The 20,721-nt window shown below is 44.9% G+C and overlaps 1 protein-coding gene across 1 annotated transcript in view; it reads left to right on the top strand.

Annotated features, from left to right (window-relative positions):
• The window catches only part of LOC147125177 (heat shock factor protein 1-like), a 48,906-nt gene that overhangs the window by 5,145 nt on the left and 23,040 nt on the right, over positions 1-20,721 (top strand). Inside the window, exons 2-7 of the mRNA XM_085998656.1 lie at positions 7,333-7,441; positions 11,501-11,625; positions 14,570-14,694; positions 15,919-15,994; positions 17,916-17,977; positions 18,890-18,995. Of these exons, the coding sequence (XP_085854782.1) occupies positions 7,333-7,441; positions 11,501-11,625; positions 14,570-14,694; positions 15,919-15,994; positions 17,916-17,977; positions 18,890-18,995 (603 nt within the window). The remainder of the gene's footprint in view (positions 1-7,332; positions 7,442-11,500; positions 11,626-14,569; positions 14,695-15,918; positions 15,995-17,915; positions 17,978-18,889; positions 18,996-20,721) is intronic.

The raw sequence follows: 20,721 nt of genomic DNA, 5'->3' as shown, positions 1-20,721 counted from the left end.
CTGCTTAAAATTTGATGATGTAACTTGCAGATCCTTATTCTGCATGGCCTTTCATAGGTTGGTGCCTCAGTAGCGGTGACCAGCAAGGATGCAGAGAATAGCATTAAATCAGAAAATTCTTATTAGAAATCTTTAACTTCAAATGTTTGTGCATACATTTCATAACACACAATTATATTGTGAATATCAACAATATAGAATTGCAGTGGCCACTTATCAAATCAAATCAAATCAAATTATAGAAGTGGTCAGTGCCCAAACAAACCTCAAATGACAGTTAAAAAAATCTAGGGGGAAAAATTGAGTAGCGCCCCCTATGGGCCGCTAACTTCGCGACCTAAAAAATTAGCGCCCCCCCCCCCACGGCCGAAATTGAATGGTAGCGCCCCAACAGGGAAGTGGGGCACTACTGGAAGCGCCCCCCCCCCCCCTCACTCTTCGGGTGCTGCGAGGGAATATTGCAGCGCTACGTGCCGTGGTATTGCAGGCCTTCCTCCCCTTCTTAAAGGGGAGGGGCCTTGCACAGCGCGACCCGGGGCCCAGCTGGGCCACCGGAGATCGGAGTGCCGGCAAAAGAGCCTGGCACTCGAAGTGCCGGGCTCACGGAGCGCAGCCGGCACTCTGCGGGGGGGCTTCACAGAAGGCCGGGGACGGCAAAGCGGCAGCAACAAAAATAGCCACCCAGCACCTCGCCTTTAATTAGCGCTGCCCCGGCCGCAGGTAGGCCCCCCTGACCCCGTCGGTCATAGCGTCCGACGGTGAGTCAGGGGGTGCTATTGAAGATCGCGGCCGGGGTGCTGCGCACGGCGATGATATCATCGCTGGCAGCGCAGCACTGCGGGGCGGTAATGGTTACCATCGTCGCTAATCTCCCGCTGAATTTCGCGGGAGGCGTTGGCAGCGCTGCGCCCTGGTGCTAGTTGTTCTGCGCCGTGCTAACGAGGCGCAAAGCAACCGAATCTTTTCCCCCAATCTATTATAATTGAACCCCTGTTGCGTTGCGCATGAAGAGTCAAGACCAAATGTAGTCCTCAATTCGAGCAGAGTTAGAGGGCAGGGGTAATTGGGCCTGGGCAGGGGATAATTGGGCCCAGTCAGGGAAGGCAGGCAGGGGATAAATGAGGGGGCAGGAAGGTGGAGGGGAAAAGAAGGAGATGACTTCGGAGAGGAGAGTCAGTACAGAGAGTGGGGTAGTGTGTGTAAAGGGGGACCGGGAGAGTTGGGGACAGGTAAGAGGAGGGGAAATAATATGGGAAAAGTCTGTCAAACAATCATAATCAACTTTATTGTCATTGTTAGTGCACAAGTGCAGTACAACGAAATGTAGGCTTGCGGCTCCCGAGAGTGTACATTTAGATTAAGACATTTAAACATTCAACATTCATTTGGCTTGTAATACATTAACATAAACATAATAAAGTGCATTGGCAGATGTGCAGGCTTTAGAGTTTATTTGTGGAGTTCAGTAGGGTGACAGCCCTGGGAAAGAAGCTGTTCCTAAATCTGGTCGTTCGGGTGCGAATGCATCTGTAGCGTCTCCCAGATGGCAGGGGGGCGAACAGACTGTGGCTGGGGTGGGTAGGGTCTTTGATGATGGTCAGTGACCTCCGTAAACAGCGTTTCTGGTATATGTGCTCTATGGTCGGTAGCCGGGTGCCGGTAATGCGTTGGGCAGTTTTGACTACCCACTGCAGGGCTTTCCGGTCATAGGAGCTACAGCTGCCATACCATACTGTGATACAGTTCGTCAGGATGCTCTCTATTATGCAGCGGTAAAAGTTAGAGAGGATCAGGGGTGACAGGTTACATCCCTTCAGCCTCCTTAGGAAATATAGGCGCTGCTGGGCCTTCTTCACCAGAGAGGAGGTATTGAGGGACCAGGAGAGGTCTTCCGTGATGTGGACTCCGAGGAACTTAAAGCTGTCCACCCTTTCCACCACAGCCCCATGGATGTGGATGGGGGTGTGACTTCCGCCTTTAGACTTCCTGAAGTCCACAATGATTTCCTTGGTTTTCTTGATGTTAAGGGCCAGGTTGTTATCGGCGCACCACTTCACGAGATGCTGGACCTCCTCCCTGTAGGCTGACTCATCGTTGTTGGTGATCTGGCCTACCACCGTGGTATCATCCGCAAACTTGATGATGGTGTTGGAACCATGAACAGCCACACAGTCGTGAAGAGGGAGTAGAGGAGGGGGCTCAGCACACATCCTTGTGGAGCCCCCGTGTTCAGGGTCGGGGGGGGGGGAGGTGTGGTTACCTAATTTGACAGACTGGGGTCTGTTTGTTAGGAAGTCCAGGGTCCAGTTGCAGAGGGAAGTGTTCAGGCCAAGAGTATGGAGTTTGGTGGCCAGCTTGTTGGGGACGATAGTGTTGAATGCTGAGCTGTAGTCTATGAACAGCATTCTGATGTAGGTCTCTTTACTGTCTAAGTGATTCAGTGCAGAGTGTAGAGCAGTTGTGATTGCATCCTCCGTTGATCTGTTTGCACGATAGGCAAACTGGTGTTGGTCAAGAGAGGCAGGAACACTGGCTTTGATGTGAGCCAGGACCAGTCTCTCTCAACACTTCATTATGATGGGTGTGAGTGCGACAGGTCGATAGTCGTTCAGACACGTCGCAGCCGTTTGCTTTGGCACAGGAACAATGGGGGATAGGCTCAAAAAAGTCAAGTGCGTGTATCAGAGAGGTGGTTAAACAATCTTGAAAGATCTACTAGCTGGTGGGGGGGAGGGGGTGGTGGCAGGGAAGTGGGGGGAGGGCCTCTGAGAGGAAACTAGCCCAAGATGGATGGGGATGGGGAGGCAATGCCAAAATGTTTTTCAGTTGGTGGGGGGTGGGGTGGAGGTGAAGGGTACAAAGCCTCAAATGCCCATCAGTGGAGTGAAAAATTTAGACCTGAATGATTATTGTTCAGTGAAGTGGGAGGGGGTTTTGGGCCCTATGGGATTGCTCACTAGAGGAGGGGTGTATGTCAGTGGGGGAGGGACATCTGAGAAGTTAATAAGTAAGGAATGGTGTGGTGCAGACGCATTTTTCAGTGTGGAGTGGGGAGGGAGGGGGGGTGGAAAGGAGAGCTTTCTGCACGAAACAATCCAGGCCAAAGGTGCATGTGGGTCTGAGAAGCAGAAAATTGGAGGAATGCAGTGGGATGCTGATGTGAGTTGGGGCGGTGGGGGGAAGGGTGTTGATTGGAGAATACGAAGCTTGAGCAGGATCGTGACAACCAACTGAAAAATCATTGGGCGGTGGGGTGGGGGTAGGAACAGTCACCTTCAAGTATGCCATCGCAGCAGGTGACGATGGGATGGTTTACAATCCGGCAGCTGACTGCTTTATCTCTGGATCAGCGCTGGATTTGAAAGCCTGCACACATTTCTTTGCACTGCCACCCAGTGGTACTGTAATGGATTGCAGGTGAACTGACATGCTGACTTGAGTGAGAAATACATTTCCAATGCGACATTGTGTGACGGGTTTTTTAACGTTATGAACACCAATCACAGCACCATCTACAGATGTATCTGGTATTGCAGGTACATCCTGACAATTTTAAACTGGGTTTTCCTTTGACAAACACTGAAGTAAGAGTTTTTGTGATATTTTGAAACAGAATCTTGTGACTGAGTCAGTGTATAAGAACATATAATACAGTAAATGGGAGCAGGAGTAGACCATTTGGTCCCTCGAGCCTGCTCCGCCATTCAATAAAATCATGACTGATCTTCTACCTTAACTCCTCTTTCCTGCACTGTCCCCATATCCCTTGATTCCCTTAATATCCAAAAATCTATCGATCTCTGACTTGAATATACTCAACGACTGAGCCTTCACAGCCCTCTGGGGTAGAGAATTCCAAAGATTCACCACCCTCTGAGTGAAGAGATTTCTCCTCGTCTCAGTCCTAAATGGCTGACCCCTTATTCTGAGACTGTGACCCCCTGGTTCTAGACTCCCCAGCCAGGGGAAACATCCACCCTGTCAAGCCCTGTAAGAATTTTGTATGTTTCAATGAGATCATCTCTCATTCATCTAAACTCTAGAGAATATAGGCCTTGTCTACTCAATCTCTCCTCATTGGACAATCCCCCCATCCCAGGAATCAGTCTGGTGAACCTTTGTTGCACTCCCTCTATGGCAAGTATATCTTTCCTTGGATAAGGAGACCAAAACTGTACACAATACTCCAGGTGTGGTCTCACCAGGGCCCTATATAATTGCAGTAAGACGTCTTTACTCTTATACTCAAATCCTCTTGTAATAAAGGCCAACATAACATTAGCTTTCCTAATTGCTTGCTGTACCTGCATGTTAACTTTCAGTAATTCATGTACAAGGACACCCAGGTCCCTCTGAACACCAACATTTCCCAATCTCTCACCATTTTAAAAATACTCTGCTTTTCTATTTTTCCTACCAAGGTGGATAACTTCACATTTCTCCACATTATATTCCATTTGCCAAGTTCTTGCCCACTCACTTAGCCTGTCTATATCCCCTTGAAGCCTCTTTGCATCCTCCTCACAACTTACATTCCCACCTAGCTTTGTATCATCAGCAAACTTGGATATATTACATTTGGTCCCGTCATCCAAATCATTGATGTAGATTGTGAATAGCTGAGGCCCAAGCACTGATCCTTGCGGTACCCCACTAGTTACAGCCTGCCAACCCAAAAATGACCCGTTTTTTCCTACTCTCTGTTTTCTGTCCGTTAACCAATCCTCAATCCATGCTAGTATATTACCCCCAATCCCATGAGCCCTAATTTTGCTTAATAATCTCTTGTGTGGCACCTTATCAAATGCCTGCTGAAAATCCAAATACACCACATCCACTGTTTCTCCCTTAACTATTCTGGTAGTTCCCTCAAAAAATTCTTAACAGATTCGTCAAACATGATTTCCCTTTCATAAATCCGTGTTGACTCTGCCCAATCCTATTATTATTTTCTAAGTGCCCTGTTACCACGTCCTTAATAATAGATTCTAGCATTTTCCCTACTACTGATGTCAGGCTAACTGGTCTCTAGTTCCCTGTTTTCTCTCTCCCTCCATTCTTAAATAGTGGGGTTACATTTTTTACAGTATATATCAGTACTGACAGAGAAATTATGTTAAACTTGTATAAAATCTTGGTTAGACCACACTTGGAGTACTGTGACTAGTTCTGGTCTCCGTATTATAAAAAAGGATAGAGGCACTGGAGAAGGTGCAAAAAAGATTCACTAGAATGATACCAGAACTGAGAGGTTATACCTATCAGGAAAGATTGAACAGGCTGGTTCTTTTATCTAGAAAAGAGAAGACTGAGGAGTGACCTGGTCTTCAAGATTATGAAAGGGTTTGATAGGGTAGACGTAGAGATGATGTTTCCACTTGTGCGAGAGACCAGAACTAGGGGCCATAAATGTAAGATAGTCACTAATAAATCCAATCAGGAATTCAGGAGAAATTTCTTTACCCAGAGAGTGGTTAGAATGTGGAACTCGCTACCACAAAGAGTAGTTGAGGCAAATCGCATAGATGCATTCAAGGGGAAGCTAGATAAACACATGAAGGAGAAAAGTATAGAAGGATATGTTGATGGTGTTAGATGAAGAGGAGGCTCGTGTGGAGCACAAACACTGTCCTGGACCTGTGGGGCTGAATGACCTGTTTCTGTGCTGTAAATACTTTCTAACTTTATGAAAAAAAAACATTTTATCTTGAGAAAATCCCTATATCTTAGGGCTATGGGCTATGTTCCAACTGCAGTCTCGAGGGCAGTCAAGCAACCTGCCCCGGCGCCTCTGCCAGTGTCACTCTGGGCCAGCTGTTGGAAGGTTTGAAAGAGTAACTGCGGAGCCTTTTTTTTTGTGCTGTACTTGGTCTCTGCCTTGCACCTCTCCATAGTTTTGGGTGAAGAAATAAAGGAAATGAATCTGTATCTCACCGATTGCAATGCCACAGGTAGGCATATAATGTGTGCTGCCTGCTTCTTAAAAAAATAAAACTGAAGAGCAGCGTGCCGATTGGAAATTCATATTTTTCAAAAATAGTGCAGGAGAAATACCTGGAACAAACTGTTTTATGATTGGGACTCCATTTAAGAAATTACTGATGTGCGATAAAAGGGCAAATTAAAATAAACCTAAAAGATATACCACATTCCTTACAGGTAGAATCCTGGAATCCTAGTAGAATGTTGGGGAGGGAGCAACAGAACAGCTTTTGGTCATGCTCTGTGATCCAGCCCCACTGGCAGAATATGTTGCATGATAACCAAAAAGTACCAGGCACCTATCAAACCAGACCTGGTGCACTGCCTTCTAGAACTCCCATAATGACACACTTGATAGATGGGCAAGCTTTTGGATTTCCTACTAATTGTCTATCCACTCCACTGAAGTGTATTTGCATTTGAGATTCTATGGAGCATAGCCCTGTGCATGCAAATGATGTACTTGGAGGTTGAACCAAGAAATGTCTTTGACATCTGGTCCTTTCTCTGTATGGGTTGGCTCATGCATTAGCATCCATCCACCCACAGGTTGTATGCCAAGAACTCCCAAATAGTGTATATCATAACCAGGTCTGCCAGGTACTGACACTGTGGCCAAGCATGGTAGTGTGCACAAATTTCACTGTCTTGCCCTGAAAATATTTTTCAGGGTTGTTCATAACACCAGCCACTCCATTCTAGCAATACACCATGTACGCTTGTGTCCAAATTCTTTGCCTTCATGGGCATACCAAGGACCACAGAAAATATAAATCTGTTCCATTTAATTTGCATATGACCCAACCTGCAAATATCACAGATATTGATATTATGTGGGATCAATGAGGCAGTAGCACTAAGAACCACACTTTCAATCACTCCAAGCCTACAAAAGTTAAACAGAACAAACCAGTGTATGACATAATCGCAAATAGGACCAATTTGTATGCTCTTCATAGGCTGGATAAAGCCCACAGGCTGTAGTTTGGTCAATGTTGATGTACCCTCTGATTAACCTTACATTCACAGTATAATGTGCATCAATCTGTTGTAACCAAAAGAAAAATTGGATTTTAAAAACCATAGTTCAAAAATAATATAGCAAAACCATTGGGGTTGAGGAGTATGGGGTGCATTCCCAATTATCTGCAGATGGTGCCCATTCATCAGGCAGTGTGTGACACAGTCAAGTCAGACAGCACAGCAGCATGGGAGAGTTGAACCTGCATCCCATGACTATGATGAGTTGGTGTATCTCCTGTGGTATCAGATTTAGTATTGAGTGACGAGGTTATTCAGTTGAACTGTGTGAGCATGACTGATGATTAACAACTATATTTTTCCTTGCAGAATGGTACCTGTTTTCAGGTGTCCAATGAGAGGCGCTTTGCTAAGGAGATCCTCCCCATGTACTTCAAACACAATAACATGGCAAGCTTTGTCAGGCAGCTCAACATGTGTAAGTACATTATATCACTTTGGAGTGCTGAAGTGTGTTAGCTTTGGAAGGGGCTGTACTACAGTACACAATGAAAAGTAATTAAGTTATGCTAAACTTGTATCGAACCTTGATTAGACCACACTTGGAGTGCTGCGTACAATTCTGTTCACAATATTATAAACAGGATATAGAGGCACTGGAGAGGGTGCTGAGAAGATTTACAAGGATGATACTAGAATTGCAAAGGTAAACCTATCAGGAAAGGATGAACAGGCTGGGTCTCTTTTCTCTTGAAAAGAGAAGACTGAGGGGTGACCTAATAGAGGTCTTTAAAATTATGAAAGGTTTTGATAGAGTGAATACAGAGAGAATGTTTCCACTTGTGGGGAAGAGCATAACTAGAGGCCATCAATATAAGATAGTCACCAAGAAATCAAATAGGAAATTCAGAAGAAACCTCTTTACTCAGAGGGTGGTGAGAATGTGGAACTTGCTACCACAGGGAGTGGTTGAAGCGAATAGATGCATTTAAGGGGCGGTTAGATAAGCATATGAGGGAGAAGGGAATAGAGGGTTAATACTGATCGATGTAGATGAGGAAAGGCGGGAGGAGGCTCAAGTGGAGCATAAACACCGGCGTGGACTGGTCGGGTCGAATGGCCTGTTTCTGTGCTGTATATCCTATGTAATGATTTGCGGTTTTTATAGAAAAATGGAATTGCAGAATACAATCTCCAAATCCTGGAAAGTCCAGTAATCCCGTGGAATAAAAAAATAATTTGACTTTTGGGGCATTTTTTGCCCATCTCTAATTGCCCTTGAGTGGCTTGCTGGGCCATTTCAGAGGGCAGTTAAGAGTCAAGAGTCAACCACGTTGCTGTGGGTCTGGAGTCACATCTAGGCCAGACCAGGTAAGGACGGCAGATTTCCTTCCCTAAAGGACATTAGTGAACCAGATGGGTTTTTACGACAATCTGGTAGTTTCATGGTCACCATTACTGATACTAACTTTTATTTTAGATTCCAGATTTATTTAACTGAATTTAAATGCCCCAGCTGCTGTGGTGGGATTTGAACTCTTGTCTCCGGATTATTAATCCAGGCCTCTGGAACGGTAGCATAGTGGTAATGTTACTGGACTAATAATCCAGAGCGACTTGAGCTGCAAAAAATGACTCTTGCTGATCAGGTCTGATTCCATGAGTGTTGACCTCCCTCCACCAAGTGTTTATTTGTGTTATGTGTTAACACTGTGCTTGTCAGTAGGCTATTCAAATCAAATCAAATCCAACTTTTATTGTCATTGTTAGTGCACAAGTGCAGTACAACGAAATGTAGGCTTGCGGCTCCCGAGAGTGTACATTTGGATTAAGACATTTAAACATTCAACATACATTTGGCTTGTAGTATATTAACATAAATATGACCATAATAAAGTGCATTGGCAGATGTGCAGGCTTTAGAGTTTATTTGTGGAGTTCAGTAGGATGACAGCCCTGGGAAAGAAACTGTTCCTAAATCTGGTCGTACAGGTGCGAATGCATCTGTAGCGTCTCCCAGATGGTAGGAGGGTGAACAGACTGTGGCTGGGGTGGGTAGGGTCTTTGATGATGGACCGTGACCTCCGTAAACAGCGTTTCTGGTATATGTGCTCTATGGTCGGTAGCCGGGTGCCGGTAATGCGTTGGGCAGTTTTGACTACCCGCTGCAGGGCTTTCCGGTCATAGGAGCTACAGCTGCCATACCATACTGTGATACAGTTTGTCAGGATGCTCTCTATAGTGCAGCGGTAAACGTTAGAGAGGATCAGGGGTGACAGATTACATCCCTTCAGCCTCCTTAAGAAATATAGGCGCTGCTGGGCCTTTTTCACCAGAGAGGAGGTGTTGAGGGACCAGGAGAGGTCTTCCGTGATGTGGACTCCGAGGAACTTAAAGCTGTCCACCCTTTCCGCCACAGCCCCATTGATGTGGATGGGGGTGTGACTTCCGCCTTTCGACTTCCTGAAGTCCACAATGATTTCTTTTGTTTTCTTGGTGTTAAGGGCATATAATGGTAGTTTAGAAAGCTGGAGTGGGTCAGTCCGGGAAGTGAGGAGATGAACTGATGTTGGAGCAGCCAGGTCCATAAGCTGGATGCCATAAGCAGCACGGTGGCATAGTGGTTAGCACTGTTGCCTCACAGCGCCAGGGACCCGGGCTCGAATCCGGCCTCGGGCGACTGTCTGTGTGGAGTTTGCACATTCTCCCCGTGTTTGCGTGGGTTTCCTCCGGGTGCTCCGGTTTCCTCCCACAGTCCAAAGATGTGCAGGTTAGGTTGATTGGCTATGATAAATTGACCCTTAGTGTTAGGGGGATTAAATACATGGGGTTACGGGGATAGGGTGGGATATGTGTTGGTGTAGGGGTTACGGGGATCGGGTGGGATATGTGTCGGTGCAGGCTCGATGGGCCAAAATGGCCTCTATCTGCACTGTGGGGTTTCTGTGATTCTGAGTCTCAATTGGCAAAAGGAAATCTAGAAGATCTTGAGCTGCAGATAAGTTTTGCATTTAATACTGAGAAAAGGAAAGCTTGCCTAAAGGCAGCTTTGGGTTGGGGATGGTGTCTTATGGAGAAGTTCCAATAGCTGGGTGGGGAGGTGGAGTTAGTTGGAGCAAAAGGCAAAGATACTGGAAAAAGTGTGGGAACATGTGGATTGTGTATCAACGGGGGATGGTGTGAGGAAAGGCTGGTCATGAAGAAAAAAATAAGTGTGGGAAAAGTTTGGGTAGGAAGAAAAATTGATAAGAGGGAGCAGCAGAGAAATTTGATCAATAACCAAACCAAGTGCAGGAGAGAATGTAGGGAACAAAGCTGAGGACAGGAGAGTAAGAACCAGGGAGAGATATGAGTACTGAGGCCTTGGCTGGCTTGGGAGACCTATTTGGAGTTATGGCGAGTGGCACAGAGCTGAAAGAGGGAGGGTTAGTGCTTCTCGTTTAGTCTCACCTTTTGCCAGTTTCACACACATTGGGATGCAGCCAGAAAGTGTGTGGCACAGATCACTAGGGTTGAAATGCTCGCGCTGCAGAGAAACCCAGGGCTGTGTGAGAGCAGCTGAGAAGAAAGGGAGACTTGGGAGCATTCTAGAAGAGAGGGAGTATTGAAATTGGCTGGAGAGGACGAACAGCCAAGAAGAGCATGATACCCACAGCAAGACCAAGGAAATGGATCTGAATAGCCTTGCCAGACTTGTTTGCTTCTTTTAAAGTGGATAGTTTTATTTATATTTAAAGTATGCATGTGTGTGTATATGTCGGTATGTGTTTTTTTGTGATGGCGCCGATGAAGATGGCTGCCGTCCTTGCGAGCTCCGTGCGTACCAGGCAGCGAAGTGTTCTTGGTGCTAGGTGCTCTCGGCTCGTCCAGAAAAAAACAATTCACCGACGAGATTACAATTCTTGTATTTAGTTATGTGACCAATAAAATTGAAATTGAAATTGAAATAGTTGAACCAGTTATCTCGCCATAAGTTAGTTTGGTCAATCCAGGTATGTGAGCCCTGCAGGTATGTAATTGGGTTAGTCTAGGCCTGGAACTAAAAGACTAGAGGATACAGCACTGTTTATTTGTAGTGTAAAGTAAATTGCACTTTAGTAGATGGCAAGCTTAGCCTGTAACTGTAACTTGGAGTAAGATAAACCAAGCCTGTTTATGGGCTGCCTATTGTTCTTTAATATTATCACTATGACTTTTGGTGTTTAAGAATATTAACAGCTGATTGGGCAGATTAGTGTACCACTACCGCAAGCTGCCAAGCAAGTTGCAGGCAGTGGAGAGCTGTACAGCTGAGTCTGATCCTGTCCAGTGCTTCACTTGCACTTTTCATCAAGGTGAACTGATAGCAATTAGCAGTGGGAGTGATCCTTTCTCACTGCTTTTCTCTCTCTTGCTCTCTGGCTCTCTTCTGTCCTACACGCCCCCCACCCTTTCTCTCAGAGTTAGGTGGTGTAACATTTTCTCAATAAAATTTTATTCAGCTTTTAATCAACTGCACCCTTATCTCTTTAACTCTTCTCTTTATGTTCTGTAACAGATGGCTTTCATAAGGTGGTTCACATAGGTGTAGGTCTGCCCCGAGATTTGGATGATATAATTGAGTTTCAGCACCCACACTTCAGGCAAGGAGAGGCTCAGTTACTGGACCACATCAAGAGGAAGGTAAGTGTTGCTCATTGGTGGGTTGTGGTTGGTTTTAAACCTTTTTCATAAATCTGTGGGCAACCAAATCACAGTATCTGGTGGCCAAAGCTGGTGGTGTGGTGGCTGAATGATTCAATTAAGTTAGACATTGTTGGCGTCTTAGGACATTTGATAGAGATTTTAATTGTCACTTGAGATTGGGGTTGAGGCTTGGAGCAGCGTTAAGAGGTTTAGGGGGAAAAATTGGGTGTCGCCCATTTTGGGGCGCTAATATTGGCCGGGTGCAAAGTTTAGCGCCCGGCACAAATTATCGCCTCCGACTGCAAAATCTGCCTCTGTCGCCCCTGGAGGTAATTTGAGCACTAACGCGAGCGCTACACACCTCTCTTATGGCGCAAACTTCGGGGAGCGAGGCGCTACCTCAGAACGCTACCGAAGCTCAGACAATGTCAGTTACCATGGAAACCGGACAGACTGGTGCTGTCCAGTTCTTAAAGGGGAGGGGCCACCTTGCTAGCCAGCCACACCCTGCTCATTGCAGCCTTGAATCTTGGCCCGCAGAGACCTTTAAAGCAATTGTGTTGGAAGCACTAATGGATAGGCCCAGGGAAAGAGCTCGGCACTTAAGAACCTCAAAAGTGGTGCTGAGGGCCAAAACTCCTTAGGACAGTGTTAAATCTTTCCAGACGTCTCTCTCCCTCTCAACCTGTGTGTACCAAAAATTTTGTGACCAGAAAAGGCAGGAAGCGCCCGCCTTTAAATAGCACTCCCCCAGCGCCTTCCCGACTTGAAAACGTTCCCGTCTACCTGTCGTTCCTAGCGGCCGGCGCTAAGGCAGGGGGCGCGACTCAATATCCGGTCCGGGGTGTTGCACGCTCAACTGACGTCATGATCTGCGGGCGCAGGAGATCATGGCGGTAGTGCTTAGCACCGCCGCAAAATGACTGGTCAATTTCGCGAGCGGTGCTAAACTCACCACACTCTGGCGCTAAGCTCTTAGCGCCCCCCGGAGGTGTTAACGGGAGGCGCTAACCAACCGAATTTTCCCCCCTTAATCTATTTAGTTATGGCTGTACGTGACCTGGGAATGTTAAATGGGCAGAATAGTAGGAGGTTTAATCTATATCTAATATATGCTATAGCTGACCTGAGAATGCTTGCTACAAAATTCAGGTCTACATTAGATATTCTCTTCGGTTTTGCATCTTCAGTCACACTCATATATGCAGCCTTCTGTATGATCTGCAGAGCATCCTTACCACCCAGTATCTAGTTATATGAAAGTGTGACCCAGGGTCTGTAGCAGTAAGAACCCTAGTTATCTGTACTGGATTCTATGATCTTGTGCATATCCCATGTGCATTTCTCCTATCTTCTGGAAGATGGACTGATGAACACTTCATTGAGATGAAGCCAATTGTAAATCAACAATTGCTTTATTTTACATGTAATCTATGAGCAATTAAAATACATTTTTCAGTGAATTTCAGTTTATTTCTGATCACTTCTTGTAATATGAAAAATGGCAAACTACACCACTCTACCCCTCTTGATGGACTAAGTTCACTTTACAGATTGGCAATTGCTGAAACTAGTTACCACTGCAATTTTAGTGTCTGTCTCTTCCTTTCAGCCTTCTTCCTGGCTGGAAAGAAAGCAAGACTTCTCTGCTTCACTGTTTTGTTTGCTTCAAACTTACAATTGCTGCAGATTCTCCTTTTCATCCCAAAGAAAGGCATCAGAGCCAAAAGCGTAATCTCCGCCTCGGCCCGAGCACTTGTTGTCAAGGATTGGCTCATCGTGTCACCAATATAAACGGCCACATCAAATGAGAAGGTTTATTCCACCCTTTTGTGCACCTACCTTGCCTGTTCAGCTAAACCACCTGCTGGGCCCAATGATTGCAGTGAATCCAGTGTTACAAATTCAAATCTCTCTCTCAGGTTTTGGATTCACCTGACAATGACAGTTTTGAGGTTCTAAGAAAGTTTTGCGATGTCTTGATTTCAACACAGTTTGGGTGTTGGGAGGAGGAAGAGCATGTACTGATTTAAAGCTTCAAATGAAAGTGGAAAGTTCAGAGTCGCTGGTTCTTAATGTGCAGCTGCTTTTGTACAAAATAAGTTCAAATATATTCATTCATTTTCAGCTGTAACCGCAAGAGAATTGTTTTAAAAAAAAAAAAAAAAAAAAAATGAAATCCACATAAGTGGCAATGAATATTGTATTTAATGTTCTTCCCTTTGCTCCCCTGCATTTTGTTCAATTTATTTGTCTGAAGTGTGGCCAGATTGTATTCTGTTTAGCATCACATTAGATAAAATTTACTTACTGTAACATACCTCAGTCTAAGAGTAGTGCTGTCATTTATTGTATAAAAACAATGAAAATGCAATGTTCATTGGTGTTAAGTGATCTCATCCTGGACAGTCGCTGGGTGTGATGTTTGTTGTCCTCACTGCCTGTGACAGGGAGAGAGGAAAATTCTCCAGGGTTCTTGCTCCTGATTTCTATTCAATGTCTCTGCTAGAAAGTGAACTTGCATAGATGTTGGGTAAGGACACAATCGGGCTTGGCTGTGGTGCCTACAAAATGGACAAATAGTCTACTGGCACTCACTGATCAGGTTTGCACATTATGAATGGCCAATTGAACAAGGTACCAGCTAGCTGCTGGTGCTTGTGGGACCATATGGCAGCTTTAGTCATGCCTTTGGTAAAGGGACAGGGGAGAAAATGGGAAACTGAAGTGTGTTTAAGCCTTGAGCAAAGGGGTCAGGAAATTGTAATTACCCTGAAAAAGAGTAAAATTTGAAACAACAGAATGAAAATATACACTGCAAAATCTCTAATAATGTGCAATAAATAGCTTGATCCACAAGTACATTGTTTGGAATTTGAGATGAGTGTATAGCTAGAGCCACATAGACAATTTCCTAAGATGTGATTTTTTTTAAATTAAGGTTTCTGTGAGCCGAGTGGATGACCTTAAACTGAGACAGCAAGAAGTGTTGAAAATCCTGTCAGATGTTCATCAGATGAAGGGAAAACATGACTTGGCTGACGGCACAATTCTGGCTATTAAAAGGTTTTAATAATTTAGATATTGTCAGACATAGAGTAGAAATGTTTGTTTTTGAGAAACTGAAGTGAAGGACCCTTTGCCTGTGCATGGGCTTTCCCAACATAAGCGGATTAGCCCTTTTAGCTTTCCCAGAATGCACCAAGATCTGTTTTCAGAGCTGTGCTGATCTGGGTCTAAGAATGTGTGCAATGTAGGAAAATCTAATGGGAGGGGGGTGTAACCCTCAGTGTGGTTTGACCCAAGGACACTTATATCCTATATGAAAGAAAAAGTGACACTGAAGACTTGCATCACTTTTCGTGTGTGTCTGTGTCTGGAATTTTCTTCCTAAACCACTCTGTCTTGCTGCATCTCTTACCTGCATCTCTTACCACCTCAAAACCTATCTTTGTGTCTTCAGTCACCTTCCCTAACTTTTGCCCCAACACTGCATGGTATCCAATGTCTGCACTTGTGAAGCACCTTGGGATCTTTGACCTCCTAAAAGGTTTTATGTAAATTGTTTATCTCGGCGCTATTAATCTCCTCACATATTCAGACAAGTTCCTCAAGTTACCAGAAACAGATGAACTGGTCATTCACCAATTGGCTGTTGCCATGCCTGTCTAACGGCCATTGCACGTCAACAGTAATTCATTGATTGTAAAGCACTTTGGAATGTCCCGAGGATGTGATTAGGTGTTACATAAATCCCATTCCCTCCCATCCCATTTTGCATTCTAACTCTCTGGCTTTATACCGTAAGATTTTGTTTAGACTGGATTTGGACCTGTGAGTATCTGAATGCTGGCTCAACGCCATGAACACATTCGGTATCAAAATACTGTGGTAGAGAGGGTGAGAGCAACAAGTTAGCAGAGGCTGGGGGAAGAGAAAAGAGTTTTAAAGAACTTATTCTCCACTAAGACGAGAGGAAAAAAGCCTGAAGAAAAAGAAAATCTAAGTTGGTTGAAGGAGATGCAAACATAAAGTAATACCGTTCAGCCCAAAACTGGATGGTTGCTGACTCCTCTTGCACAGGTGCTTCACGCTGAAACAAATTGGCAAACTAGGCATTGCCAGAGGTTTGCCATTTTGGATTTCAAGGTGGCAAGACCTTGAAGAAATGAGTAACTTCGAGTACAATGCTCAATTTTGGCCTTTTTGTAAATGATGAGAGTTAATTTTGTAAATTGATGGCAGATTGTTAAACGAGGCTCACAATGCAGACTTGTCTGTTTTCCTCAGAGAAAACGAGGCACTGTGGAAGGAGATATCATCCCTGAAACAGAAGCAACTACAGCAGCACAAAGTTATTCGGAAGGTGTGTCATTGAATATTTTAACTAAGTGGAGTTGCCCCCCTTTTTTCTTAAGTACAAAATTTACAGGAGCACTTAAAAAAAAAAAAAACAGTTCTGCAAGTGTGTGAAATGAGTCTACATGTACATGAATGGTGTTTTCTTACATGTGTAACAAATTTTCAATGTTTATATTTCTTCATCTTGGGGCGGGGGGGGGGGGGGGGGTCACCATTGACCAGAAACTGAACAGGACCAGCCACATAAATGCCGTGGCTACAAGAGCAGGTCAGAGGCTGGGTATTCTGCGGCGAGTGGCTCATCCCCTGACTCCCCAAAGACTTTCCACCATCTACAAGGCACAAGTAAGGAGTGTGATGGAATACTCTCCACTTGCCTGGATGAGTGCAGCTCCAACAACACTCAAGAAGCTCAGTACCATCCAGGACAAAGCAGCCCATTTGATTGGCACCCCATCCACCACCTTAAACATTCACTCCCTCCACCACCAGCGCACCGTGGCTGCAGTGTGTACCATCTACAAGATGCACTGCAGCAACTCGCCAAGGTCTCTTCGGCAACATCTCCCAAACCTGCGACCTCCACCAGCTAGAAGAACGAGGGCAGCAGGCGCATGGGAACACCACCACCTCCAAATTCCCCTCCAACTCACCATCCTAACTTGGACATATAGTGCCATTCCTTCATTGTTGTTGGGTCAAAATCTTGAAACTCCCTACCTAATGGCATTGTGGGAGCGCCTTCATCATACGGAATACAGTGGTTCAAGATGAAGGCCCACCACCACCACCATCGTCTCAAGGGCAACTAGGGATGGGCAATAAATGCTGGCTTTGCCAGCGACCAGGTTCAATCACACCAGTCTCTGCTGAGTTCAGCTGGGGTACTAAAATAGGCCTCTGTGTCCTTGGACAGCACAAAGGGGCGTTGGGGCAAAAATTGCTGTCCAGTGTCTGTTTATCTGTTCGTCCATCTGTCTTGTCTGTCTTTTCCTGGCTGGAAAGTGGAAGTTGGGTAAGCACAGGATTGATCTTTACTGTGATGCCCACCATGGTTCAAGGGCCTTTCAATGCTCGCTGTCTAGATTCACACATGAAGAAAGACCACTTGCGTGAGGTACCAGAAGGGGGCCTGGCACCTGTGAAATCATACCCCAACATGTCAATGTTTTCAGGATAGGAAGAAGAAAATGGGGTGGAGGGACGGGGGAAAGAGCAGTAAGTTTTATAACCATAAAAAATTTATAACAAAGGCTGTTAAAAAATCAAACAGGATCCTTGGCTTTATAAATAGAGGCATAGAGTACAAAAGCAAGGAAGTTTTATAAACCTTTATAAATCACTGATTAAGCCTCAGCTAGAGTATTGTGTCCAATTCTGGGCACCAGACTTTAGGAAGGATGTCAAGGCCTTGGAGAGGGTGCAGAGGAGATTTACCGGAATGATACCAGGGATGAAGGAGTTCAGTTATATGGAGAGATTGGAGAAGCTGGGGTGGTTGTTCTTGGAGCAGAGAAGGTTAAGGGGAGATTTAATGGAGGTGTTCAAAATCATGAAGGGTTTTGATAGAGTAGATAAGGAGAAACTGTTTCCAGTGGCAGGAGGGCCGGTAACCAGAGGACACAGATTTAAGTTAATTGGCAAAAAACCTAGGAGGGAAATGAGGAGAAATTCTTTGACGCAGCGAGTTGTTGAGATCTGGAATGCACTACCTGAAAAGTTGGTGGAAACAGATTCAATAATAACTTTCAAAAGGGAATTGAAGAAATTTGCAGGGCTGTGAGGAACCAGCAGGGGAGTGGGACTAATTGGACAGCTCTTTTAAAGAGCTGGCACAGACACCTTGGGCCGAATGGCCTCCTTCTGTGCTGTATGATTTTATGATTTGTAATATATTCACATTCTCTATGTAACTTTATTTGTAGATCATCCACTTCATTGCCACTATGGTGCAGTCAAACAGTGTGGCTGGAATCAAGAGAAAAATGTGAGTTTTTCTTTTGTGCTGGATGCTTGTTTTAGGGGGTTGGAGGTGTGAATTTTCTAAAATAATTTAATTGAGGAGGGGGCAAAGAGGAGCGAATAAGGGATAGTGGTCCTTGGCAGCTATTTGTGCCTACTTGGCCAACTGCTGCCTGAGAGCAGATAGCTGCCTCTCTAAACCTGCCTCAGCCACAAGAGCTGTGTGGCCAGGGGACTGGAGAGAACAAGGTTCCCTTTTCTTTTAGTCCTGTTCCCTTGCTTGCTCTTCTAGAGGCAGAGACCCTATCGTTGAAGTGTGGGTTCACAGTCTCAGCTGTGTAACCCCCCCCCGCCCTTTAGTGGCTGCTCTCGCATGAGCCCAGATGGTGTGTGATGGTAGATTATTCAACTGTGGATGGACATCATAGTCAAGCCTGAGCCAATCCTCCCCTGACATCCACACACATGAAGGGGTCACTGGAAAGCAATCAGCTCTCTTGCTCTTCCTAACCCAGGGACATGGAGCAAATTATAATGTCACTGCTGCCACCTTGGCTGAGATCAGCTAATTCAACACGTACCACAAATTAAACCTGGGACCTTTAGTGGATCAGTTCCACATTAGGCAGTACATTTATACATTGAATCATGTAGGAACCTTAAGCACCTTTGTGTGCTGCTTTTATATTAAAAAAAAAAAAAATTCTTGCAAGGTTGCTGTGAGGTGGCAGATTTAAGATTCCATTGCTAAATCTCCGTTTCCTGCACTCCCACATACGCTCCCACTGAAATGTTCAACACCATGTATTTTGCACCTGACTATTCAAATAGTAGCCTATTACCGGGCTTGCCGTTGATTATTAAAAAGTTTTGATTGTGTTGGTTAATGCACCTTTTACAAATTGTTTTAGTAAATTGTTGCTAATTATTCCTCTAGGCCTCTGATGATTGGTACTTCTGGGATGCCTCATTCCTACTCCAAGTATAGTCGGCCCATCACTATGGACACCAGTCAGGATGGCACAGCTGTACATGGTATTCCAGTAGGTTAAAAAGTTGTTTGTTTATTGAGAAACCAAGGTGAAGAGCCAGGGCCTGTAGTGCAAGACAGCAGCAAGCTCGAAGACATAGGAGGGAAGATGAGGTAAATCAGTAAGTAGTGATTAGGTGATAAGGTTGGGTTTTAAAAGCAAGAAGATTGTGGAAGAAACTGAGGGAGTTGAAGCGTCCACCAATTTTGAGCTTCTGGTAAAGAATGGGTAAGGAATAGGAGACAGTGTGATTTCAAAACCATGATGATGCAAAGAGGAAGAAGAGCATGTAAGATGTGATATTTGTAGGTGAAAGAGCGGATTAGCAATGTTAATAAAATTAGCAGAGACTTTAAAAGAGATTGCTTATCAGGTGACCTTGTAATAGTTATTTGGCCTGCAGCCTCCCTTAGTTCATTAGCATGAAATTAGTTTTCCCAGCGGTGCTGAGAATGAATCTGTTCTGCAACCAACAGCATTCTTGGGAGGAAGGAATGAGAGCTCGGTCTGGCTTGGGAGCTTAAAAGGAAAAACCTTTTCATAACTCTTTTGAGGGAGGGTCTTTATTTTTGTGTATATTCAATGTGAAGGATTCCTGAACTGGGTATTGAAATGTTTTTCAAGCTCCTCTACCCATCGAGCACTCCCAGGTGAGATATAACTTATTTTATATACAGAGTAAAGCTCCTGCTGCATTTCCCCACGAGCACACCTTAACACCGTAGTCCTCCTATGTGACATTTTGTTCCCCTGCTAGCCACCCTTATTTATGGCTAGGACCATTGGTAATCTCTGCAGTATCTTATCATTGACTCTGCAGACATTATACTTCCTTGCAAAAATTATTCTGCTCCTCTTCAACTTGTATCACACTCTGCTCCTACTTGATGCTGCGGCTCCAGAAGGTTGAATGCTGTAGATGGAAATTCCTGATCTCAGTAGCTTCACAGGATCAAGAATTTCTGTCCCTGGTGTGGAGCAACGTTTGACTTTGTATTTCTTTCTCCACCTCTGCCCTCCCCCACCCCCACCTTCCCCAAAACCCAGAAATGGGGAGGACTAGTTCTGTGGACTGGGGAATAGGATAAGTAAGGGTTTGCTAGTGCTGTTGGGGAGGGTTTAAACTAGCTTGGCAGGGGAATGGGAACCAAAGTAGAGTCAGTAGTGAGGGAAGAAAAACTGGAATTGGAAAACAAAAACGTAGAAAGTAAATTGGAAGGACAGAGTAATCAAGGGCTAGATAGTAGTCAACAAGGAGGTTTGCCTGTACTAACTGGTATATTCTTCAATGCAAGGAATATAGCGAACAAGGCAGATGAGCTGAGGGCACAGGTAGATACTTGGGACCCATGATATTATAGCTATTACAGGGACGTGGCTGAAAGGGGCAGGTATGGCAGCTCAACATTCCTGGTTACAGGATCTTCAGACAAGATAGAGAGGGAGGTAAAAAGGGAGGGGGGTCGCGGTATTGATTAAAGAAACGATTACAGCTGTGAGGAGGGATGATGATATGTTGGAGGGATCATCAAACGAGGCCATATGGGTCGAATTGAAAAACAAAAAAGGGGCGATCACACTGCTGGGAGTGTACTACAGACCCCCAAACAGTGAGAGGGAGATAGAAGAACAAATATGTAGACAAATTTCTGAGAAATGCAAAAACTATAGGGCAGTAATAGTAGGGGATTTCAACTACCCCAATATTAACTGGGATAAAATTAGTGTGAAGGGTATA

This window comes from Somniosus microcephalus, chromosome 1 (assembly GCF_052327205.1).
Source record: "Somniosus microcephalus isolate GS21.2 chromosome 1, FLI_Smic_1.0, whole genome shotgun sequence".
In the NCBI taxonomy this organism is placed as follows: Eukaryota; Metazoa; Chordata; class Chondrichthyes; order Squaliformes; family Somniosidae; genus Somniosus; species Somniosus microcephalus.
Note: the sequence above shows the minus strand (reverse complement) of the source record. Positions and strands in the feature narration are given on the sequence as shown.